The following is a 19,094-nucleotide window of genomic DNA, read 5'->3' as shown; positions in this document are numbered from 1 at the left end:
AAAATTCGTACTAATTTTTATTTTAAAAAATAAAATATCTAGTTTTATCTTGTGTGTTGTGTCTATTTTATTAAGTGTATTTTAAACTGTATGAGGATATAGATTTTTTTTTAAAAAATATACTCATGTGACTTTGTGAAACCAGGGACAATGTTTATATATAACAATTGTGACATTTTTATAAAGGAAAGAGAGAAGAGAAAGATTAATTAATTTTAAGGGATATAATAAATAAAGTTTCACATTCTTGTGAAGCAAATATGAAAGTGAACACTCACCAAACAAATCAGGCGTTACTAATGCCCGAGTTGACTGCGTAAGATACGTAGGCGGGCTACTACTTAATTGTTTCTGCCAAACCTATTTTATCTCTAGTGTGTTCATTTCTTGGGTCGAAAATTTGACTGTATAGTATTCTAGATTTTTCAAATTCATGTTTTTTTTTTGTTTGATATATGGTACGTGCGTTATCGTAACGTAATTGCTTTGCATGATCTCACTACATGATCTAATCATTAATCATTTATATATAGATATACAACGTGCATCGTTTTTTTTTTTTGGGTAATGTCAACGTGCATCGTTTATGGCATGTACATTTAAAGGGCTTTCTTATCTTATAAGAACGACGGAAAATTACAATGTATATAATCTACTTAATTACTATACAAGTTTTTTTTTTTTTTAATAACTCAAGGTAAATTTTCGGATCTATAGAGGAGTCCGATATTAATCCCTGGGGAAAGGGTATCCTATGGGTAAGGTCCCCCGAGGCTTTCAAATGATTCATAAGCAATGAGCCCATACCCATATAGTCAAAGGAATAAAGCTAGCAATTCTGCGCTTGGAGAGAATCGATCTCTGGCCTGCACCAACAGAGCGACTCTTCCAACCAAGCTAGAACCACTAGCTCACCAATTCGTGGTTGAAAACAGAAACTGTGAACAAGCAAGTTATCCATGGGATGGAACTCTGGTCAGTTTTGTTTGATTATTTTGGTTTTGGTAAACAAATGTATATGTTCTCTCATTTGACATATTTGATTCGGGTTATTATAAACCTAGTTAAGTCAGATAAGAAACAGCGTTCCCTAAACCCAACCCAACTTACTGTTACATTATATAAAATGTGAAATTATAAGAAATAACATAGGATTTGACAGGACTTATTGGATTCTCTATCTAATAAATCCTGTCAAACCAATCCAATCCACACTAGCTAGTAGAGAGAATCAATCTCAGTTAAACATACAAACCATGCAAAACCGGTATTAAGAAACATGAACCAAATTCGGTTCGGTCTCAATTACATTTATTGTTTTTGTAAACTAATAAAATTATTTTTTGTCCATCACAAAAGAAAAAAAAAATAAAAGTAAACGGGAGATGGCGAGTATAATCGGCGCGGCGTCGCCGTACAGGTCACCGGAGAAAGCAATATCATCGTCTTTGTTCTCAGACGAGAGCGACTCTAATCCTGTGGATGCCGTTATTTTCGCGGGAACTTCGCTTGTTCTCGGAACCGCGTGTAGACAACTGTTTAATGGCACTAGAGTTCCCTACACCGTTGTGCTCCTCGTTATCGGCATCGTTCTCGGATCCCTAGGTTTCATTCCTATTGCTTCTTCTTGTTTTTTTTTTCCCTCCAATAACATATGAGCAATCTAGTTTCCTCCTCATACGTGGAATTTGAATTGACAAGTGTTTTCAATTCCATTTTCTTGTTTCTATTTTCTATTATCACTTATCAGTATAGCTCAGTTTCAATCTTTAAGAAGAAAAGACTAATAAAGTAGTTAACTTTGGATTTTGTTTCTGCAGAATATGGAACTAAGCATAACCTTGGGAAGATTGGCAATGGAATTCGTATTTGTAAGCTACTCTTATCTTCTTCCTTTTTTTTGGCTCTATACTGTTAGATTACGAGCTGTTTATGGCATTTCAGAATATTTTACAGCGGCAATTTAATTTTTTTACAGGGTATGATATAAACCCTGACCTACTTTTGGCTGTTTTTCTCCCTGCTCTTCTTTTCGAGAGCTCATTCTCCATGGATGTGCACCAGATCAAGGTTTTTATTCTCCTGGAGTTTGTGGATTGAAGCTACTTCTTTGTCTGTTTTGGTTCCGGCTATTTTTGATTGAGTTTACATCATTGGTAGAGGTGTATGGGGCAAATGGTTCTGCTTGCTGGCCCTGGAGTTCTGATCTCTACCTTTTGCCTTGGAGCTCTTATAAAGGTATTTATTAGCTTCAAACAGTTTTGGATGATAAATGACGTTCCATTAATTTACGAGTTATATGATTTTGTAGCTTACTTTTCCATATAACTGGGACTGGAAAACATCATTGTTGCTTGGAGGACTTTTAGGAGCTACCGACCCCGTGGCTGTTGTTGCTTTGCTTAAGGAGCTTGGTGCTAGTAAGAAGATGACCACTTTAATTGACGGGGAGTCTCTGATGAATGATGGGTAATCATATATCAAACTCTTATGTTTTGCATCAATATGATCTTATGTCATTTATGCTCAAGCTATTTTTTTTTTTTTTTGAAAAATTCAGGGTGTCAGTTGTTGTCTTTCAGTTATTCTTCAAGATGGTGATGGGGCAGAACTCTGACTGGGGTTCCATTATCAAATTTCTTGTCCAGAACTCACTCGGAGCGTATGGACTTTTTCTTTTTGTTAGTGGTATTCTGTGTTGGTGTCTCTATTCTCTCATGTTATGTTGTTCTGGTTTTAGTGTAGGCATTGGTTTAGCTTTTGGCATTGCGTCAGTTATTTGGCTTAAATTCGTATTCAATGATACGGTGGTTCAGATCACTGTAACACTTTCAGTGAGCTATTTCGCGTACTACACTGTATGCTCCTCACCTTAACCTCCAATGCTTGAAACCTCCTAAATCTCTAGAAAACATGAGATTTTTCTACCATGTACAGGCTCAAGAGTGGGCGGGGGTCTCTGGAATTTTGACTGTGATGGTTTTGGGGATGTAAGTCGTGGTGAATTTTCCCTTCTTTCTATTGTTATCGTGCTTAAAATCCGTTTTTCATAAAATGATTGTAATAGGTTTTTCGCTGCATTTGCAAGGACAGCAGTTAAGGGTGAGAGTCACCAGAGTTTGCATCACTTCTGGTAATTCACTACTCAGAAATCCGTTTTCACTATAAGGAAGAAAAATATTTTCATGTATGTTTTATAACCATATGACTTTCCTTTTAACTTTTTCAGGGAAATGGCCGCTTATATTGCAAATACATTAGTTTTTATACTCAGGTACGAAGTGTCTGGCTAGATTCAAAAACGGAAAGTTAATGTTTTACAAAGAATATACAGCTACTTCTCTTTTATCCATTATCCAGCAGAACTGTATTGCAGTCTATGTTTAAGTTGATTGATACAATTACATTGCATGTGTTTCTCTTTTGAATTGCAGTGGAGTTATTATCGCTGAAGGCGTTCTTAGCGGTCGGAGAATATCTTACCAAGGTGACCCTTCACATTTTATGTTTGGATTTTTGTTTTTATTCTATTATCTCCGTCATGATTATTATGAATATGGAGATAACTACATGAAAAGTATCTGTATATCATTAATTCCTAAAATCATTCCTGCATTAGCTCTCTTTTTGCATATGTATTGGGGTTAAGGAACATTCCTAACTCATAATTTTTTTCTCAGGAATCTCGTGGGGCTTTCTTTTCCTCTTATATTTGTATGTCCAACTCTCCCGCTGTGTTGTGGTTGGAGTTCTGTACCCATTGCTATGCCGTTTTGGATATGGATTGAACTGGAAGGAATCCATCATACTCACGTGGTCTGGACTAAGGGGTGCTGTGTCACTATCACTCGCTCTATCTGTAAAAGTGAGTTCTGAAGAAATGGTCGATTTATTCATGCAAGAGAAACATATCTACGAATTATATGGTTATCTGTTTTCAAATCTTTTATATATTTGTTCTCATTTCGTTATTGCTGACATACTCTAGCTCTTGGCCATATGATTCAGCAATCAAGTGGAAATTTATATCTTAGTTCGGAGACGGGAACAAGGGTGAGTTTTGAAACACAGGATGAACTACTATTGAGTTTCTTTCTGGACGCTCTTATTGTTATCTTGATGTGTTAAGCTGTTTTGCAGTTTCTGTTCTTCACAGGTGGGATTGTTTTCCTAACTTTGGTTGTGAATGGATCCACTACCCAATTACTCTTGCACTTTCTTCGCATGGACACTTTAACGGCCAGTAAGGTCAGGATGTTAATGCTATATTCTCTTGGGCTGATATATTACTTTGGTAGATAATGAAATCTCTGATCATCTGTGTTTGTGCTCATACATGCACAAGTGACTGCATCCTTCTGCCGGTGTGGGTACATTAGCTTAGGTTTGTGTGTTTTACCAACTGTTAGTAGGTAGTTTAAGATTGGATTCAACCTGATTCGGAATCCGTCACTGATCCTTGAAATTTACATGCCCGCCCAATGTTGAAACTACTGCTACAGAAATATAATGATCATCTTCGCTCTTTTGGCAGAAACGAATATTGGAGTACACAAAGTGTGAAATGGTGAACACCGCCTTAAAAGCTTTTGAAAATCTAGGAGATGACGAGGAGCTTGGATCTGCTAACTGGCCTACAGTTACAAGACATGTTACAAGCTTGAAAGATTTAGAAGGGGGACAAGCTAATCCTCACAAGGGGTATGAAGCTGGAAACCTTGACCCTACGAATATAATGGACATGCGTATACGCTTTTTAAATGGTATTTAACCATGTGTATGAAAATCTTCTGGTTGTCAAATTGTTGTTTCTCCAAAATTGGCTATTGATTCGAGACTCTTGCCTGTATCAGGTGTCCAGGCAGCTTACTGGGAGATGCTTGATGATGGGAGAATAACACGTAGCACTGCCAATGTTTTGATGCAATCAGTAGATGAGGCACTTGACCTTGTTTCTACCAATTCTTTATGCGACTGGAGGGGTTTAGAGCCGCGTGTTCATTTCCCAAATTATTACAAGTTTCTTCAATCAAGAATTATCCCCCGCAAGTTGGTCACGCATTTAATTGTTGAAAGATTAGAATCTGCTTGTTACATTTCCTCTGCGTTTCTCCGTGCTCACAGGATTGCGCGACAGCAATTGCATGACTTTCTAGGTATGCATCACTCTGTTCCGTTATATCTCTATGTTTATTATATCCGTTAAGACTATTTATCTGATGTGCCCGTGAAATGAAAACAATTGGTCTTTCATTTACCTGAAATTGTGCTTTCTTCTTTATGGGTGCCCCATGTAGCGTTAACTAAACTCCCAAATTCATCTGTCTCTTAGCTATATTATTTAATTTACATAGGTAACAGTGACGTTGCTTCCACTGTAATAAGTGAAAGTGAGGTGGAAGGAGTAGAAGCAAAGCAGTTCTTGGAAGATGTCCGTGATTCATTTCCTCAGGTTTGAGACCATATACTTTTTCTGAAACGCATAAATTTTTTTATCATGGATTAACTTGTCTTTTAAAAACAAGACAAAGTGGCTGATAGTAATAGCCCATAAAATTTGGTCAGGTTTTGAGTGTTTTGAAAACAAGACAAGTAACACATTATGTGCTGAATCATCTAAATGGATATATCAAGAACCTCGAGAAGGTTGGGCTGTTAGAGGGAAAAGAAGTTTCTCATCTTCATGATGTTGTTCAGGTACTAACTCTAGCCTACTTTCTCCTTAAAAAATGTTTTTGCCACATGCTAGCTTATCCCTCTCTCTTTCTCTTTCACTCTTCAGTCTGACTTGAAGAAGCTCGTGAGAAATCCTCCTTTACTAAAACTTCCAAATATAGAAGATTTTATGGCCAGCAATCCGTTATTGAAAGATCGCTCAAGCTTCAGGAGTTACCATGTGTGAGACACATTCATGAATAAGACTTCCTAGGTTTTCTTGTCAGAAGCAAATTAAGGAGTAGTTTCAGGTTTCAGTCAGGAACTCGTTAATGTTCTTTTTTGATAACACTTTTACATGTGTTGTAGTTTCAGGATCGAGTTCATGAACTCGTCGTTTGTATACTTTTTTACTTGCATGTAGATAAATTATTTTAAGGGGTAATAACATTCAATCAATAGGTATAAGTTAATTTCGTATGAAAATTTTATTTTAATGTCTGAAACAAAATAGCAAAGATTTGTGAACATATATTACTTTCATTTGTATACATATCTATTCTGTAGGCCCATAATCAAAGCGAAGCCCATTTATCAACCCTAAACGAAATATTATAGAACTCTCTAGGGTAGAATTTTCGAGCCGACAAGAAAAAAAATAAGTAAAATTTATCGCTCCATGTCTCACACTCTCACGTTTCTTACGTACAGAATTATTATTTGCCCACAAAGTATCCGATAAGTTGTTGTATTTGTGATCGAAACAATCAGACGGCCGTCTCTCTCTCTCTAGGGTTTAATAATCCAAAGTCTTTGAATGATGAAGCCACCAACGGAGGAGGCAGCTGCGGCCCCAGTATGTGTGTATTGGGACATAAAGAGGTGTCCGGTTCCCGATGGATATGATCCCCGTCGGGTGGGTCCGTGTATTAAACGGTATTTGAGGAATTTAGGCTACTCTGGTCCTATCACCATCACCGCCGTTGGCGAACTATCAAAGGTCCGCCGTGACATCCTAGAAGTGGCCACCACCACTGGAATCTCTCTTCTTAACGACGTCCATGGTTAGTATCCTCTCGATCATCCCTAAAATTATTCATTTGCTTGCTAGAGAGTATAGTAATTGCTAGGGTAGTAATAGGAGATATACCTAAGTAGTAATTGGTTAGAGTAGTAGTAATAGGATGATGGTTAATTAGAGAGAGAGAGAGAAGGAGTCCTAATTAAGTGGTTTCTGAATTAATAGGTCCCAGAGACATGGTTGATCTTTTCCTCGACTGTTTGGGAGAGGGTCCAACTCCCTCTAACTTGATGGTCATATCAAGTCCACCAGCCTACGTTCCTCCCAACTTCTCTTCTCTTTGTTGCGGGAAGAATGGTTACTACGGTATTTTCCCGTTTCCATTTGAGTCTACTCCCGAAGCTGCTGAGTCTCTCTGGAAACACTCTCTTCTGGATCTGGCTGGTGTGTGTTTGTTGAATGCTACTACGTACCATGGTGAGAGTGAAGAAGCAACCAAAGGCCTGTTTTTAATAATCTGAAAACTTTAGAGATTTCTAATCTTTTATGAATACTAAAAAAATTGTAGGCTTAGTAGCGAGAAAGCACAAGAAGCAGAGTGAGTACATGGCCCTTGCTGTTGTTCTTCTCTAAGGCCTTTCTTATGGTGTTAAAATGCTTTGTTCTACTCAAATGTTGGGTTAACTAACTTATATAACTTGTGATTATTTTTCAAGTCTCGTTTGTTTTAACTTGTGGAGATCAGATATAGCAATATGTTTCAAATGATCAAATAATTTGACAGCGATGTGTCTTGTCTACCGGTGATAAAAGTGGCACAGTAAATCATAGTAACAGACTAACAGACTAACAGTAAATAATTGCCCGGCACGGGTGTAAGTAAGTACTAGTAATCGCATACACATATTTTTCCTATCTTTTAAATTATACCTACTACAATGATATCGTACAAGTAAAATCTTTTCGATCTATAAATTCGATAACGTTTCGAGTCATTCATGTTTCTAGTCGTATCTTTTGTAACGTTTAGATTCCCAAAATTTTGGCGCCTCTTTTGCCCAATCTTATATGTGATTGGATTAGGTTTAATTAGACAATTAAGTTCGTGTACTGGTTGCATTTGTTACTAATCCCTTTTGGAGGGTTAACAATATAATCCCTTCAAGGAGAGAAGACACAAGGGGTATTTCTCAAAAAAATTCTAATTTTTTTAGTGTAGAAAATTTTGGGAAACACTTTTTAATATTTGTATGTCTCATCAACCGCGGACCTACGTAAGGTAGGTCGCCTAACTGGATAAACTAATTAAATAGTTGTTTTTACATGGAATTCCACAAAATTTCTGTATCACAGAAGGTGAATTTTTGTAGTGTTGACCTCCCCAAACCAGGGTTCAAACCACCAATATGACACAATTTTTTTTTGTACTGTAATTGACCTCTCTAAATTTATTTCCTGAGTCCGCCACTGTGTCTCATGACTCTCATCAATATAATATTATTATTTTTAATTTAATTTTATTTGAATACTTATTTTGTTCTTTTTTGCATTTAATCAATAATTATATATATAAAAATTTAGACATATGAAATTACTTATTAAATATATTTAATTTTATTTTTATTCTATAAAAAAATATTAATTTAAAATAATATAAAATATAATTTAAAATTATGTATAATGGAACTTGTTAGATAGCTAATTTTATTTTAAGACTAAAAAAAAGTAAAAAATAACAACAAATAAACTATTTCATTAAGACTTTAAAATTTTGTAGATTTAATTTATTATAATAAAATTCATCTACTTTAATGGTGATATGTGTCAAAATCTAATAGGCTCTCATGGGTTTTTCAAAGTTTCTCATATGAGAACCATTGAGAAACCATTATCTCTTTTTCTGATTAAAATTTATTTACTATTACTGTTTACTAGGAGACGAGACACGTGCAGCTGATCACCTCAAGAGATGTATTTACTCTGTTGGTTTAGGAAGCAACGATTATCTCAACAACTACTTCATGCCTACGTTTTACTCTTCTAGCAGACAGTTCACACCCGAACAATATGCTGACGATCTCATCAGTCGTTACAGCACTCAGCTTAATGTGCGTTTTTACTTATGGCGACTCTATCTCTGTTTATTTTTATTTTGATTTAAATTAGATTTTAATTGACACAAACTGAAAAGGTTTGGCTTTCTCGAGTTGCCCATTTAGTAGTGATGATAGTCATGTTTCTAGACGTCGGTTTGGTCCATCTCATGAAAACTCGATTTTTGTTTTAATGAAAATATGTCCTTTTGCGTAGAGAATGACAAAAATAGTAATTTATAGTATTATTCGCCATGATCAGCTTGGCCAAGGCTTTGGAAATTTCATCACGCACCTCTCTTCTCCGGAACATGAACATGAGGTATATTAAAAGCATCCTTGCCCAAGTCCCCAACCTACTAGTTTTTCCCTTGTTTTCCTAAATTTTTGACCCCATGTTATCTTTTTCCACTTGGATGTGAATTTTGGTTTTCAAACAGCTTGGAAAATGGGTTACCCCCCGTGATCCCTCTCCCTTTTGAAGCCATAGTTGAGCCTAGATCCCCTTGCGAGACACATTTATGAATAGGACTTTCTAGGTTTTCTTGTCAGAAGCAACTCGAGCAGTTGTAGTAGACTCAGGTGTCAGGGCAAGTCAGGAACTCGTTAATGTTCTTTCTTCGCACCCACCTGGATAGTACCAGGACCCGTGTGCCCCGGCCCTTGGTCAGATACCCGAATTACTCTTCTTTTTTCTCTTACCAAATGCGTCCTGAATAGTGGTTAAAAAATCAATGTACAATTCTTTTTTGTTCACAAATCCACTCTTTGTTTCAAGTTCACAATCCATATATGCTGCCATAAAAAAATCATTTATAAGGCATATATTTAAATATTAACGCTTATAAAAAAGCACAAAGTATCTCATTTTTTCTTCAGTCAGGGAATCATGGGTTACCCAAAGACTGTATAGTTCTTAATCAATCATACACTGTATAGAGTAAAATACTTACATATGAAGGGGAGAAAAGTATCCAAAGAATAAAAAAATTTATTGTTTAAATTCATAAACGAAAAAACCAAAACCGGTCGCTCACTAAGCCAAAAACGCGTTAACTTGGAACCAAAGAAAGAAAAGTCTACGACTACTTCAAACTCTGAACAGTTACCACTTTAAACTAAACCTATATGATATGCAACTTATATGTATATATAGATCCTAAGTATAATTCAAATTATAAATGAATTTGCAATAAGAAGAAGAAAAAAAAAAAAGTGAACGAGCCAACGCGTCTTGAGGATCTTCACGCGGTCTTTTGTCTCTCCAACTCTTCCTTCACTAATCACTATATAGACTCACGTCGGCAGTTCCAGCTTGCAAGACACATCATCATCTCTACATACTAAACCAAAAACAAACCAAAAGTAAACCGGAAATAGAGAGAGAGAGATAGAGCGAGATGGGTGAAAGAGAAGCTTGTCTAGTCCCAAAGAGAGGACAAGTTCTCAGAAGAGTTATGAGAGTTGTCTTTTTTTCTTGTCTTTGTTTCTCTTCTCGTACAAACACACCATCATGTCTCCGATCATCTTCCTCATCTTCTTATGTCACACCTTCTCTTGAAACCATCAAGCCTTAAAGGGACATCTAGAGCTAAACCAACCCCAGTTAGAATGAAATTAGAACCCAATTCTCTTGTTTTTCTTTAAATAAGTCAAAGACTGACCATAAGGTCATATGATGATTTCAGTCACCCTAGACCCAGAGGGCCAGAGGGCATTTTAATATTGTTGTAATATATAGTTCATGTATAAGCAACTTTATTATTGTGACTTGCTTTCTCTGTTTTTCCGTTTCTTCTTCTAATTTTCTCATCTATTATGTAGACTTGTTAAGCAACAAAGATAACACATTTTCAGGAAATGAGCTAAAGCAATATCTTGATTCTCAGAGCTTATGTTTGTTGTAATAAGAATGAACAATATCGCTGTCCGGAAGTTTTATTGTTTCAAACGCAGTTTATGAAAAGCGCCATCTTTTTACTTTGGAAGATATACTTCAGTCCCAGTTAAAAATGGAATTCGACTTTCCGGTTTAAGATATTAACTTCATCTCGGGCTTATAATGAAGGCTAAACTATGATAATTTTTATTTCCTAATATGTAGATGTTGTAACAGCTAAAAAAACACAACTTATTTACTGGAGCTTTTTATTTTGACAAAAACTTCGTTGTCAAACTAATGAATAAATGAGTAAGCAGTCTTTGTTTTTTTTTTTTTTTTTTCGGTGAATCAATCTTTGTTACTAGCTTCATTTTGACAAATGCTATAATACACAGAATCAGAAAATGTGACTTTAAGACGTACACATACATTGATTGATCGGTAAAGACTCCAAGGCCCACAGAAGTCGCAGAGATGTGAAGCGTTTTTGGATACCAAACCCACTGTATTTATATTAGAAGAAAACCTATGTTTAAAAGCCTAAAAAGGTTCTCAATGTTTCAATTAACATCTTAACAATGGTAATTGCGTACCTTTGACAATGATCATCCCCTGAAAAAACTATAAGCAAGGCAGCATCCTCGTATCTTACCTACAGAGAAGAGATACCAAACTGCACTAAAAAAGGTTTACCACAAAGTAAGAACACACAACGACAAAGTAAAGCAAGAAGTATCACATAAGTTTTTTTCTTTTTTTTCTTAAAGATTACAGAGCCAAAACGTTGCCTCAGAACTAGCTGCAAACCAAAACAAGCGTAAGTCAGTAATGATCTTTCTTCTTCGTCTGGAACCCATAGACATTAGAGATATGATGAGCCAAGAGAGAAGATGTGTAAACTAAGAACAGTACATATAGTTTTGGCCACCAAATTTAAACATCTAAAGAAGAATTAAGAGATTAAAAGCATTTCCCTGCGTCGACCAGCTGTCTCTATCTCTTTCTCCCACCACGTTCCCTCATAGACAATGTCAGGATTTCTCCTGCTCCGACATTGTAATGTGCAAGCGACATGTTATCCTTCAAGAACCCAGCTTTTCCACTTAACTTCTGTTTATTTGCGGGAGTTTGTATCTCCCCTGCTATTTTCTCCTTCAGGCTTCCCACGTTTTCTGATAATGACTGCACTGTGATCTCAATGACTTTGGACCCATCATCGTTTGGCACAGAAACCCTGATTGTAGCCAAACCCTGAAAATGTATAAAACAGGTAAGATACAACTCATGGGGGGAAAAAGGATACGAAAATTACTCAAAGATTCTGAAAAAAACACATTACCGGATGCTGAGCAAGAAACTGGTCTTCTGGCACAAGGGCTGACTCATCGAACTTTTGTCTCTTTGGCTCAGGCTCCTCAGGAAGAGGTGGTGGTGCCTCTGCGGGTGGTGGGGGAGGAGGCATCCCAGACATAGGTGGTGGTTGCATCATCCCCATTGGATTCGGTGGAAGCTGACCATAAGGTCTAGGAACTTGCATATGCGGAAACTGAGATCCCGGTGGAGGGGGCACAGGCATACCAGACTGCATTTGTGGTGGTCGGTTCATCATCATCGAAGGGTGTCCAGGTGGCCCGGGCATCGAGAGCTGGTGTTGCTGATGCATTGGCTGCATCATTGGAACACCAAGTGGCCTCGGCGGACCAGGGTACTGACCAGTAGGAGGAGGACGAGGAAGGTTCAAGGCGAGATTAGGAGGTGGTGGCAATGGCCGGACTGTTGGGAAACCTGGTCGAGGAGGAGGAAGAGCAGCTGGACCAGGGAAGCTATTGGGATCTCCATAAACACCATCACCTTGCTCCTCTCCATTAGCGTTCTGAGTCAAGGCTTGGTTAGCTGTGCGACCGATACTTCCTGTGTGACCATCCCATATTACTTGCTTCGGCTGCTCATCTTTCTTCTTCTCAATCTCTGCTTTGACAGCATTTGAGACTTCTTCTTCGGTTGTTCCAAAGATATCAGGACGCAGGCGGGCCAACCCGACAATGTTTTTAGCAATCTCATCATCTTGAGCAAGAGTAGTCTCACGAATCTTAGCAAACATCCGATCCTTCTGCTCTTTGAACTTAGGATCAATAAGAGATATGCGCATGTGCTCAGACATCTCGTTAATGGGAATCAGCTCGCCAGTAATTGGTGATATAACAACTTTAGTTGGATCTCTCTCTGTCGGGATCCTGTCTTCTGGCCTCTTCCAGTTCTTAACAATTCTCATAGGTGCTTCTTCATCGTGTAGATTTTCAATCTTAACAATCTCTTCTAGGTTTGCTGCTCTCATTCCCTCTGCAACAAGCTTAACTTCTTCTTCGTCCATTTCCATTTCAACCTCCTTTCCAGGCTCAACAATTTCATCTTCTTCCATCGCTGAAACTTTGCTCCTCCTTATAACCTCGTTAAGTGTCATAGGCGGTGGCAACTCTTCATCTTCCTCATCCGCAAAATCTATAGACTCAACAACGACAAAATCATGCCAATCAATCATAGCCATCTGCACTCGCTCCAGCTCTTTCTCATCCTCTTCTTTCTTCCTCTGCTGCTCCTGGGAACGATCCCATTCAAGACGATGCAAACAACGCTCAAGAACGGTAGTCAAATCAGCAGCACTCTTTCTCAGCTTTTCTTTCAAATCTTTGGGAGGCATTAACACTTCAGAATACGCATCAACCAGAGAAGTAAAAAAAGTGAACATGCTATGTGTTGGCTTCATAAACTGAAACTGAAGATTGTTTCCCTCTCTATTCGTCAATCCCGTTAAAAACGACTTCCCATTCCGTGCCACGAACTGGGCAGTGAGCTTAATAATATCAAGCTCCTCACCTGTGATCCCTTCAGGAAGTCTAACTGTATACTTCTCAGGCTCTGGAGGTTCAAGAGGCTTAGGAGGAATCCTAAATTGAGCCTGAAGGTCGAGTTGCGCATCACCTGCTTCAGACTCATCAGCAGCAGTAGCAGCTGCAGCATCAAGCTGGGAATGATCTGTACCATCTGAATCATCAGTACCCTGAGCTCCGTCTTTATTCTGAGCACGGTATTCAGTGAGCTTGTGCTGGTAATACGCATGATAAGGATCTGCGCTCTTCAAAAAGTTGAACTTGGCATTACCATCATTACTAACTATAATCCTCTTTTCAAACTCCAACCCGTTTTTGGAAACAAACTGAGCCGTTTTCTCAACAATAGTTCTGATATCAGGAGGTGGATGAATGATTCCAATAGTTCTAGTGTGAGTCGCAACAGCCGCCGGAGCTTGATTTAAGTTGTTTTGCTCTGCTTGCAACAACTCCCTCTCTTCGACTTCCTGATCTGTTAATTGCGAAGGAGGAAGTGTACCTAAGTTCCCATCTGCAGGAGGAGCCTCCAGTGGCAGTATCTCCATCGAACTGAACATTTTCTGCAACCAAAATTTATCAAAGTTCAGGATAACTGTTTCGACCTAAACTACCAAATCTACTGAAGTAGGTTGATAAAAGAGTAACTAAAAATCGCAAAAAAACAATTGAGTATTTCATTTCAATTGGAGAAGGTATATATATATATCCTGGGAAACTCAGATGCGAGAGAAAGAGATCGATAGGGACAAAAGTAATCGGCGACGCGAAGAAGTGCAGCTTAGGGTTTAAGAGGAGGAAAAGAAACACCGTACCTCAGCTGGTAAGGAACAGCCTCGCCGCGAGAACCGCCGTGACGTCGGGAAGAAACGGAACACGAACCAGCTCGAGATGTGAAGGCTTTACAAGACGATTTGATGAAATATCGATAGAAACCAAACAGTAGAAGGGGAATCAAACCGAGCCCTAGGATTTATGAACGAAGCTCTGTTTTCAGTTGTGGCTAATGGGCCTTTAATGGGCTTGAAATAATTCGCTCGATGATTGTTTAGACAGACGGGCGTATAAAATGGTACAAGTTTGGAAGCTTTGAATCCGATTTTGTGGTACTGTTTTGCTTTCCTATTGTTTTTTTTTTTGGCTGTCTCTGGTCTCTACAAAGTTACAAAGTTGCACTCTAGTCTCTAGAGTTGGAGTGCTTTCGAAATACATCAGAACAGCATTATTAGTTGATTCAAACGCAAACTCATTTGCTTTTCTTCCACTTTGGAAGAAAGTCCCAGAAATAAGTCTAAGAAAATAGATGATTTGTTGCGATACTTAATATAATCATCTAAATTTTCATGACAAAGTGGTTTGCTAAACAGAGAACTGTAAGTAATTTTTTTATATATATATAACAAGACAATCAAGTCTACAATCATAATGATGGTGTTATGAGTAATGAGCAATCTACAAGACTTTTGCATCTGAATGATGGTGTGTTAAGACCAATGAGCAAGAATTCACAAAGCATAAGCATGATTCCTCAGATCTGTTCTAATTCAGCTGCAAGATATTGGAGAGGGGTTAATATAATAGTTCCATATAACGGCATCAACCAAATCAGTGAAAAAAGTTAACACTCTATGAGTAAAGTATAACCGACGATTGTTAATCTCTCTAGTCGTGACCAATCCCTTGAAGAACGATCACCCATTAAGCGCCACTGCCTCTAGTACTGGACTGTGACCTTGATAACATCAAGCACTCTCAGGATCCCTTCAAGAAGTCTAACTGTATACTTTTAGAGGAACCATATCAAAAACTTGATCTGAGCATCTTACAAAGTTGATTTTTTTATTAGCATTATGGACATGGCTCATATTGTACTCTCAACTCCTGTTTGTAAACAAACTTAGCCGACACAAGAGTTCGGGTCTCTCGAGGTCACGGTATCAGCGTAACACAGAACAGATCATTTTCAATAAACAGAAGAGAACCTATGTTTAAATCCTAGAGAAGGTTCCCCATGTTTCAACTTTCAACTAACATCTTAAGTATTCTGATTGTGTGTGTTACCCTGCGACAATGATCAGCCTGTGGCCTGTGGGACACAACACAAGCAAAGCAGCATCCTCATTTGGTACCTACAGAAGAGAAAAAGTAAAATTTAATTAAAAAAAGCTTAACAACATGAAGACCACACAAAGCAAAGTATCAAATATGTTCTTTAAAGATTATAGAGCAAACTGTTGCCTCAAAACTAGCTGCAAATCCAAAAGAAACTTAAGCCAGTAATAGTAGAGATATGACGAGTACGAGAGAGCAGTACATATACTTTTGGCAACCAATAGAAAACATCTATTAAAGAACAAGAATTAAGAGATTAAAAAGCATTTCCCTGTATCAACCAAACGGTCTCTATCTCTTTCTCCCACCACGATCCCTCGCAGACAATGTTAGGATTTCTCCTGCTCCGACATTGTAATGTGCAAGCGACATGTTGTCTTTTAAGAACCCAGCTTTTCCACTTAACTTCTGTTTGTTTGCAGGAATATCTATCTCCCCAGCTATTTTCACCTTCAAACTCCCCACGTTTTCGGATAACGACTGCACTGAGATCTCAATGACTTTGGACTCATCATCCGTTTTTGGCACAGAAACCCTGATAGTAGCCGAACCCTGAAAACATATAAAACAGGTCAGATAACTCAGAGGAAAAAGAAATGGATTAAAAAATTACTGTAAGAGTCTGAAAAAAACATATTACCGGATGCTGAGCAAGAAACTGGTCTTCTGGAACAAGGGATGACTCGTCAAACTTTTGTCTCTTTGGCTCAGGCTCCTCAAGAAGAGGTGGTGGGGGAGCAAGCAACCCAGGCAGAGGTGGTCGCTGCATCACCCCCATTGAATGCGATGGGAGCTGACCATAAGGTCTAGGAATTTCCATACGAGGAAACTGAGATCCCGGTGGAGGGGGCACATGCATAACAGACTGCATTTGTGGTGGTTGGTTCATCATCATCGAAGGTTGTCCAAGTGGCCCGGGCATCGAGAACTGGTGTTGCTGATGCATTGGCTGCATTGGCTGCATCATTGGAACAACAAGTGGCCTCGGTGGACCAGGGTACTGAAAAGTAGGAGGAGGACGAGGGAGGTTCAAGGCAAGATTAGGCGGAGGAGGAAGAGCAGCTGGACCAGGGAAGTTATTAGTATATACATAAACACCATCACCTTGCTCCTCTCCATTAGCGTTCTGAGTCAAGGCTTGGTTAGCTGTGCGACCGATACTTCCTGTGTGACCATCCCATATTACTTGTTTTGGTTGCTCATCTTTCTTCTGCTCAATCTCTGCTTTGACAGCATTCGAGACTTCTTCTTCAGTTGTCCCAAAGATATCAGGACGCAGGCGGGCCAACCCGACAATGTTTTTAGCAATCTCATCATCTTGTGCAAGAGTGGTCTCACGAATCTTAGCAAACATCCGATCCTTCTGCTCTTTGAACTTAGGATCAATAAGAGAAATCCGCATGTGCTCAGACATCTCGTTAATGGGAATCATCTCTCCAGTAATTGGTGATATAACAACTTTAGTTGGATCTCTCTCTGTAATCATCCTATCTTCTGGCCTCTTCCAGTTCTTAACAATCCTCATAGGTGCTTCTTCACCGTGTACATTTTCAATCTGCACAGAGCAACCATTCTCTTCCAGGTTCGCTGCTCTCATTCCTTCTGCAACAAACTGAACTTCATCTTCATCCATTTCCATTTCTACCTCCTTTCCAGACTCAACAACTTCATCTTTTTCCATCGCTGATACTTTGCTCCTCCTTATAACCTCGTCAAGTGTCATAGACGGTGGCAAATCTTCATCTTCCTCGTCAGCAAAATCTATCAACTCAACAACAGCAAAATCATGCCAATCGATCATAGCCATCTGAACTCTCTCCTTCTCTTTCTCTTCTTCTTCTTTCTTACTTTGTTGCTCCTGAGAACGATCCCATTCAAGACGATTCAAGCAACGCTCAAGAACAGTAGTCAAACTAGCAACACTCTTTATCATCTTTTCTTTCAAATCTTTAGGAGGCCTTAATAATACTTCAGAATACGCATCAACCAGAGAAGTGAAAAAAGTGAACATGCTATGTGTTGGCTTCATAAACTGAAACTGAAGATTGTTGCCCTCTCTACTAGTCAATCCCGTTAAAAACGACTTCCCGTTCCGTGCCACGAACTGAGCAGTGAGCTTAATAATATCAAGCTCCTCACCCGTGATCCCTTCAGGAAGTCTAACTGTATACTTCTGAGGCTCAGGAGCTTCTAAAGGCTTACTAGAAGGAACCCTAAATCGAGCCTGCAGGTCAGGTTTTGCATCACATGATACAGACTCATCATCTGCTACAACAGCATCAAGTTCAGGATCTTTAGTAGTATCATCAAAATCAGTAAACTGAGCTCCGTCTTGTTTCAGAGCAGAGTACTCGGTGATCTTGTGCCGGTAAAAGTCATGATAAGGGTCATCGCTTTTCAGAAAGTTGAAATGAGTTTTATCCGCCTTCTCGGCTTTAACCTTGTTTTCAAACACCAGCCCGTATCTGGCAACAAACTGAGCCGTTTTCTCGACGATTGGTTTTATGTCTGGAGGTGGATGAATGATCCCGATAGTTTTCGTGTGTGTAGAAACAGACGCGGGAGCTCGATTTGAATTGTTTTGCTCTGCCTCTGCTTGCATCGTCTCTTTCTCTTCCTCCGTTAGTTGCGACGGAGGAAGTGGACCTAGATTACCGTCAACAGGAGGAGCCTCTAGTGGAAGTATCTTCGTCATCTTCCTGCAACCAGCAAAAAAATTGAAAACATTAGGTATCAGATTCTGATGAAACTGGAAACTAATCAAATCTTCTAAAATTGATTGATTAAGCGGAAAAAAAAAAATTCGTAAAAAAACATGAATAGCGATAGGGGAAAATAGAGTAATCAGCGATGTGAAGGACTACTACGCTTAGGATACGGATTAAAAGAGAAAAGCATATCGTGTACCTTTTGCCGGTAAGGAAGAGCACCACCGCAAAATAAATCACTTCGGCGTGGAGAAGAAGAAGAATAAGCGAAGGACGGAGGTAAAAGACGATTCAGGTTTATATAGGTTTATGTAATGGGCTTTTTCACTTGGGCTTACAATTGTGGTCCATAGTTAATTGTTAGACCGACTTAATCATGAAAGGCTTCATTATTACTGCATGAATATAAAATATCTACTATAATTATCATGAAAGGCTTTTTCTCTCTTTTTTCTTTCTTTTTTTTTTGTTAAAGGCAAATTACTTTTAAGGATTGTATATTTATTCATCTGTAAATACAATAAGAAAATTATGTAAGTTTATAGGTTAGAATCTTTGGCTTATTAATTCAGTATATTATCTTAAATTAAATTTTAATAGACATTTTGTTTTCAAATTAGGTTTCAGAAAATTTGGAAATATATTTAAGTTAAAGATACACATTTATTTAATTTTATATGTTTGATATAGTAATTCATATATTTAATTTAAAGATCACTGAATATTAACAAATTCCAA

The 19,094-nt window shown here is 38.3% G+C and overlaps 3 protein-coding genes and 2 long non-coding RNA genes across 27 annotated transcripts; 3 read left to right on the top strand and 2 right to left on the bottom strand.

Annotated features, from left to right (window-relative positions):
- The first annotated feature begins 1,272 nt into the window (after positions 1 to 1,272).
- LOC104773433 (sodium/hydrogen exchanger 8) lies at positions 1,273 to 6,141 on the top strand. 15 transcript variants are annotated; one of them, XR_015595252.1, is made up of 19 exons: positions 1,273 to 1,605; positions 1,821 to 1,871; positions 1,979 to 2,070; positions 2,161 to 2,238; positions 2,312 to 2,469; positions 2,561 to 2,662; positions 2,741 to 2,858; positions 2,938 to 2,990; positions 3,068 to 3,133; positions 3,230 to 3,274; positions 3,435 to 3,487; positions 3,681 to 3,865; positions 4,009 to 4,053; positions 4,157 to 4,248; positions 4,535 to 4,701; positions 4,854 to 5,156; positions 5,355 to 5,452; positions 5,566 to 5,697; positions 5,783 to 6,141. XR_015595252.1 is itself a non-coding variant. In XM_010498048.3 (19 exons), the coding sequence occupies exons 1-19, from the start codon at positions 1,386 to 1,388 to the stop codon at positions 5,900 to 5,902; spliced, it is 2,256 nt and encodes a 751-aa protein (XP_010496350.1). In that variant the 5' UTR covers positions 1,273 to 1,385; the 3' UTR covers positions 5,903 to 6,141. The 15 variants fall into 15 exon arrangements, 4 of the variants coding, with proteins under 4 accessions (XP_010496350.1, XP_087364615.1, XP_087364618.1 ...); XR_015595251.1 differs by having other exon boundaries at positions 4,535 to 4,763; XR_015595250.1 differs by lacking the exon at positions 4,157 to 4,248 and adding an exon at positions 4,141 to 4,156.
- A 154-nt stretch (positions 6,142 to 6,295) lies between these two features.
- Positions 6,296 to 7,407, top strand: LOC104773423 (uncharacterized). The gene is made up of 2 exons (XR_015595257.1): positions 6,296 to 6,719; positions 6,902 to 7,407. It is a non-coding gene; the product is annotated as an uncharacterized LOC104773423 (long non-coding RNA).
- A 1,273-nt stretch (positions 7,408 to 8,680) lies between these two features.
- On the top strand, positions 8,681 to 9,772 carry LOC147946627 (uncharacterized). Its single transcript, XR_015595258.1, has 2 exons — positions 8,681 to 9,091; positions 9,210 to 9,772. It is a non-coding gene; the product is annotated as an uncharacterized LOC147946627 (long non-coding RNA).
- A 1,612-nt stretch (positions 9,773 to 11,384) lies between these two features.
- On the bottom strand, positions 11,385 to 14,715 carry LOC104773418 (putative splicing factor 3A subunit 1). Its single transcript, XM_010498025.2, has 3 exons — positions 14,352 to 14,715; positions 11,991 to 14,099; positions 11,385 to 11,902 (listed from the first exon to the last, which is right to left on the bottom strand). Exons 2-3 carry the CDS (start codon positions 14,094 to 14,096, stop codon positions 11,645 to 11,647), a joined length of 2,364 nt encoding a protein of 787 aa, XP_010496327.2. The 5' UTR covers positions 14,097 to 14,099; positions 14,352 to 14,715; the 3' UTR covers positions 11,385 to 11,644.
- A 190-nt stretch (positions 14,716 to 14,905) lies between these two features.
- On the bottom strand, positions 14,906 to 18,694 carry LOC104773408 (putative splicing factor 3A subunit 1). Of its 9 annotated transcripts, none has more exons than XR_015595242.1 (5): positions 18,556 to 18,694; positions 16,289 to 18,347; positions 15,363 to 16,200; positions 15,185 to 15,268; positions 14,906 to 15,084 (listed from the first exon to the last, which is right to left on the bottom strand). XR_015595242.1 is itself a non-coding variant. In XM_010498015.2 (3 exons), the coding sequence occupies exons 2-3, from the start codon at positions 18,341 to 18,343 to the stop codon at positions 15,940 to 15,942; spliced, it is 2,316 nt and encodes a 771-aa protein (XP_010496317.2). In that variant the 5' UTR covers positions 18,344 to 18,347; positions 18,556 to 18,694; the 3' UTR covers positions 14,906 to 15,939. The 9 variants fall into 9 exon arrangements, 1 of the variants encoding a protein (XP_010496317.2); XR_015595245.1 differs by having other exon boundaries at positions 15,181 to 15,319; positions 15,598 to 16,200; XR_015595243.1 differs by having other exon boundaries at positions 15,185 to 15,319; positions 15,598 to 16,200.
- Between the last annotated feature and the right edge of the window lie 400 nt (positions 18,695 to 19,094).

This window comes from Camelina sativa, chromosome 3 (genome assembly GCF_030686135.1).
Source record: "Camelina sativa cultivar CO46 ecotype springtype chromosome 3, ASM3068613v1".
NCBI lineage: Eukaryota > Viridiplantae > Streptophyta > Magnoliopsida > Brassicales > Brassicaceae > Camelina > Camelina sativa.
This window is presented reverse-complemented; position numbering and strand designations above follow the sequence as displayed.

Excerpts from the sequence above, each read along its gene's own strand:
- LOC104773433 (XM_010498048.3), top strand. The coding sequence starts at position 1,386 with ATGGCGAGTATAATCGGCGCGGCGTCGCCGTACAGGTCACCGGAGAAA. Across the intron at positions 1,872-1,978 it reads TGGCAATGGAATTCGTATTT|GGTATGATATAAACCCTGAC; the intron begins GTAAGCTACTCT and ends ATTTTTTTACAG. Across the intron at positions 3,134-3,229 it reads CAGAGTTTGCATCACTTCTG|GGAAATGGCCGCTTATATTG; the intron begins GTAATTCACTAC and ends TAACTTTTTCAG.
- LOC104773418 (XM_010498025.2), bottom strand. The coding sequence starts at position 14,096 with ATGTTCAGTTCGATGGAGATACTGCCACTGGAGGCTCCTCCTGCAGAT. Across the intron at positions 11,903-11,990 it reads AGTTTCTTGCTCAGCATCCG|GGTTTGGCTACAATCAGGGT; the intron begins GTAATGTGTTTT and ends ATACATTTTCAG.
- LOC104773408 (XM_010498015.2), bottom strand. The coding sequence starts at position 18,343 with ATGACGAAGATACTTCCACTAGAGGCTCCTCCTGTTGACGGTAATCTA. Across the intron at positions 16,201-16,288 it reads AGTTTCTTGCTCAGCATCCG|GGTTCGGCTACTATCAGGGT; the intron begins GTAATATGTTTT and ends ATATGTTTTCAG.